The sequence below is a fragment of the Poecilia reticulata genome, chromosome 16 (genome assembly GCF_904066995.2).
Source record: "Poecilia reticulata chromosome 16, P_reticulata-male-v2, whole genome shotgun sequence".
In the NCBI taxonomy this organism is placed as follows: Eukaryota; Metazoa; Chordata; class Actinopteri; order Cyprinodontiformes; family Poeciliidae; genus Poecilia; species Poecilia reticulata.
Genome location: NC_088845.1, coordinates 2,236,319 through 2,240,881, shown reverse-complemented (window position 1 = coordinate 2,240,881; position 4,563 = coordinate 2,236,319). Strand labels below are relative to the sequence as shown.

Sequence of the window (4,563 nt, the reverse complement as noted above, 5' to 3'; positions counted from 1 at the left end):
AGCTGGTTGACCTCTGATAACCTCTGGAAATGTTTACATTGATGTAAAATCTTTGCTGCACAAACGTATGACACCATTTTTGTTATATTTGGCTAAACCAAGTATAAATCTAATTAAAGCTCCGCGGAGCCTCAAGCAGCCCGAGCAGCCAAGCGCCGCTCCGGCCTATAGCCACCGCGGGGGACCCAGCACCGCCGACCGCCTTCCACCGCGTATCCTGTCGCACAGTTGAGACACGCGTCCGCCAGTCAGTTCGCACCGTTGACTTCGGCATGGTTCCCAGCCACATTTGTTGAATTAAATTGTGATTTTAGTTTAGGATTTTACCTTGTTTTGAAATTTTGGAGCAATGTCACGAAATAATACAAATGCGCCGTTAGATGGCAGAAGCGAGCCCTTGGACTGATGGTGCAACATTGCGGTGTCGAGGAAGCTCCCCTCCATTTGTATGGAGCTACCAGCACAGAAACACCGTCTCCTGTGGCTCACTCGTTTTTTCCTGTTAAAACAGGTTATTTGCATCTGCTTGCTTGTCCCTCCACCTGGGACCTGCAACAGATTCATGGGGGCTCGTCCGGGATCGGCGCCACTGCTTTAGATGTACTGGCTGCTGATCCAGTGATACATGAACACTGAGACCAGGATAACTACCTGCTGCTTTAGTGAGGTGCCGTCCAGTGTGTGACCACAGAAGCAAGGCGACGTGCCAGCTGCTAAGGAGTTGGCTATTTGGTCTCCAGGAAAGAAGACCAGAGGAAGAGGGTCTTGATCTTCAAGGGAACCAAACTGGTATCCAGGGCCGCACGTCAACGCACACCATGTCACGGTCCTCATCCACGCAAGGAACTGATCTGGGGCATCAAAAATAATCTATTCCAGCTGTCTGGTTCTCAAGCCTATGAGGTTGCAAGGACATTGGGAACAGAGCAGCCTGGAGCAGACAAGCTGAGTTCAACTGATGAAGAAAGCTGCATAGATTAATATCCTTACATTTATGCAAACTGAGGACTTTGCCAAGTCTGAGGATGAGGGCTTGCACCATTTGTTGTCATTGAATGATGTTGTTTTGAGTGTGATGGAAAACTGTGATTCGGTTGAAATGCATATCATTTCAGATAAGGATTTGCAAACATTTATCTCAACAGTACACAACGCATCATCACATTTCACTACAGAATCGCAAAGTCCCAGCTCACACACTCACAAGACCATGCCAAATATGGAACAGTTACAACTGATGTATGAAGAGCTGGACAAGAAGATACAAGAATGTACTGTCATGGCAGCCACAGCACCAAGCTTAATGGCCACATCTGTGGGAACTGGCCTACTAGATCGCCATCAGGTTGGAGACTCTTCAGAGACCCAGTCCAGTAGCTGCCACATCATCAGAGGCCTGCCAATCTTCCACCACGCCATACGCCAGAGAGATTGGTCTCGCTACAAGATGTGGCCTATCTCCAGCGAAAAGAGTTCAGGATACATGGAGGCCAGGTAAGTGACACTACCTCTGACATCACATATAACAGCACATGTAAACAAATTGACGAAGGACTCACAGAGAAACATACTGAGGGCGAGGTCATAAGAGGGGTACTCCGTGCAATCAAACCTGGCAACTTCAGAGATATGCTGATAAACAAAGATGACCTCACCATCACAGAACTGAAAAGCTTCCTCCAGGCCCATCTTGGTAAAAAGAGCAGAACGGAACTTTTTCAAGACCTAATGTGTGTTAAACAACATGAAAACAAAACATCACAGCAATTCTTATATAGAATGGTTGGGCTCAAACAAAGAATAATGTTCACTGTTCACTGTTAAACATACAGCCTCTGCTGTCAAATACGATGCATCTACAATACAATGCATATTCTTAAATACAATATGTCAGGGGCATGGGGAGAAATACGAGCATGTTAGACAGGAGCTCAAGCCACTCCTTTCCCAACCTACCATATCTGATGAGGCTTTGCTGCGACAAGTAATCAAGACTACAACTGAGGAAAGTGAGAGAAGGCACAGGTTGGGCCGCACCACAAGACGCAAAGTAACTCAAGCTCACAGTGCCCAGGCTGATCCTAGTCAGAGATTACAAGTTGAAGCCCAAGTTAGCACAACTGTGAGCAATAACAACGATAAAATACAGAGACTGAGTACACAAGTTGAAGCCCTGACCCAGGCAATGGAATCCTTGAAACTGTTAGTGACACAGACATTAACCCCTCAGAGCCATTTGTGCTTTTTGAGTTTCTCCCAAAAGGTGAAACATGACAGGTAAATCTGCACCCAAAATGACATCAAAAGGTAGGTTTTTCACCACACCAACAGTTAGCAAATATGGTTGATCATCAATAATGACAGTCACTTCTGCTTTTGGATAAACATGACAATCTCCATGCACGCACAAAATCTCAGTTTTCTTTTCATAGTTCACACATCCAACAGGTACAAGAGTCTCTTTTATAAGTGATGTGGAACTACCACTGTGCATTAATGCAGTCACCTGCTGTCCATTCACAGTCACAGTTTTATGAGTTCTAGTTTCAAAGTTTTTGACTCCAGCCTGATTTTCAGTTCTAGGAGCATAGCAGGAACCAGTAAACTTGGTTTTCTTTATTGGGCACACTGAGGCCTCGTGGCCCAGCTGCCGGCAATAATAGCAAATCAGTGTCTTACCATGAGATGAGTGATCCAGAGAACTGGTGGTACCTTTAACCTCCTGGCTTGGCTCTCTGGCATACCGTTGATGTCCAGCTGGTTGAGCAGGTCGTGATACAGGGTTGGAGAAACGTGCTGCTCCTCCTCGCTGTGTGTTCATGTACTGTAGAGCCAACTTTGCTGCAGTCAGACCATCCTCAGGTTCATGTTCCTTCACCCAGGTCCTTACATCAGAGGGCAGAACTCTCAGCAGTTGTTCCTGGATGATGAGCTCCCCGATGTCTTCCTTGGAATGCTGGTCCGGATGGATCCACCGTCGGTAGAGACCTCTAAGGCGGTGGTAGGTTTCAGTAGGAGTTTCACCAGCAGGTATACTTGTTGCTCTGAACTTCTGTCTGTAAGTCTCTGGTGAGATGTCAAACTTTGTTAACAAAGCAGTTTTCAAGTCCTTGTAGCAGTGAGCACGGTCCTCATCCATGGCAGCATAGGCCTCCAGCGCCTTCCCCGAAAGGAGTGGAATGAGACGGCACACCCATTCACTCTCTGGCCACCTCCAGGTCTTGGCAATGTGCTCAAACCGCAGTGGATAGTTTTCAAGGTCTTCTCCTAATTGATAAGGGGGAATCTTTGGATCAGTGGCGTAACTTACTGGCTGAGGTTGGTGGCTTTGAGCACTGTCCTTGTCATCATCATCACTTTGCTCTGCACCAACTCCTGACTGAAGGTGAGGATGTGGCATTTTCTGTGGTTGCTGCAGGGACCTCCTAAGATTTCGCAGTTCAGCAGCCCTTTCTCTCGCTTTTGCTGACCTGCCATAAAGTCCTTCATCAAAGTAAGAAACTCACTGCTAGATGCACTTAATCCACTGGGGCCAGGTTTTGGTTCACCTTCCTCATCTGACCCATCAGTCGTTGGCATGCTTTCCCATGCTTTGTCAGCCACCTGTTCTTCCATCTTTGATTGTGATCGAAGACCAGATCTTTGCTTCACCAGACGAGATCCTCTTCTCCGGCTCCCCATAGTCCCACTCCTGACACCATATGTGACGGGGTTCTCTAATGACTTGGACAAACAAAAGAATGACTGCCCAAGGCCAGAGATCACTTTAGTGAAATTTATTTAGTTCTTCTTTAGGTGAACAAAGATGGTAGGTGCAGAATATATACAAGGATGTCAAAGGCAGGTTTAAAAACAGACAAACAGCAGTACCTCCAATGTAAGAGTCCATCACCTTCACTGTGACCTGGCAGGTGTCCAGCCACAGACTGCTTCCCTGTGGCGCAGAGCCCTGCTTTTAAAGTCACAGGCTCCGCCCACCAAAAGAACAAACAAAGCCAAAACAGCAAAGCAATTACTTCAAACTCAAATGAACTCTTAAAGTATACAAAATATAATAACAACTGTTAATAATAATAAAAAATAATTGATAATAATGAGAAAAAATAAACAAACTTGCAATCAAAAATACAATACTCAATTTAATAGAAAACACTCCGTATGTTCCGATGACGTCACTACGTCATCACATGACTCTCCTGTCACTCCACAATCTGGAAATAACTGCTTGAAACAAAACCGGGAAAATGTTTGGAACTGTAAACAGGTTAGTAGGGATATGCTAACTAAGACAGGAACACTGCGTGTGTACCCACGATTAACTGCGTCAGTACATGCTGCAACAGAAGTAAGTTAACGATTGTGTGCATGTGTGTCCACGTATGCTAACACGGACTCATAATTAAGTCCTGGCTTGTGACGGCTCCTGCCCTCAGAGCAATTTGTGCTTTTTGAGCCCGCACTTAACATTTCAGGTTAGAGAGCTTGAGTATTGGGGCAGGATTAGTGGTGATTCACAAAACAGACAGACCCTTCATCAAAGTACCTATTGCAAATCACTCCAAA

At 45.7% G+C, this 4,563-nt stretch overlaps 1 protein-coding gene across 1 annotated transcript; it reads right to left on the bottom strand.

Annotated features, from left to right (window-relative positions):
- Positions 1-313: 313 nt before the first annotated feature.
- On the bottom strand, positions 314-3,911 carry LOC145555303 (uncharacterized). The gene has a single exon (XM_081616922.1). The coding sequence runs from the start codon at positions 3,398-3,400 to the stop codon at positions 2,219-2,221; it is 1,182 nt and encodes a 393-aa protein (XP_081473048.1). The 5' UTR covers positions 3,401-3,911; the 3' UTR covers positions 314-2,218.
- Between the last annotated feature and the right edge of the window lie 652 nt (positions 3,912-4,563).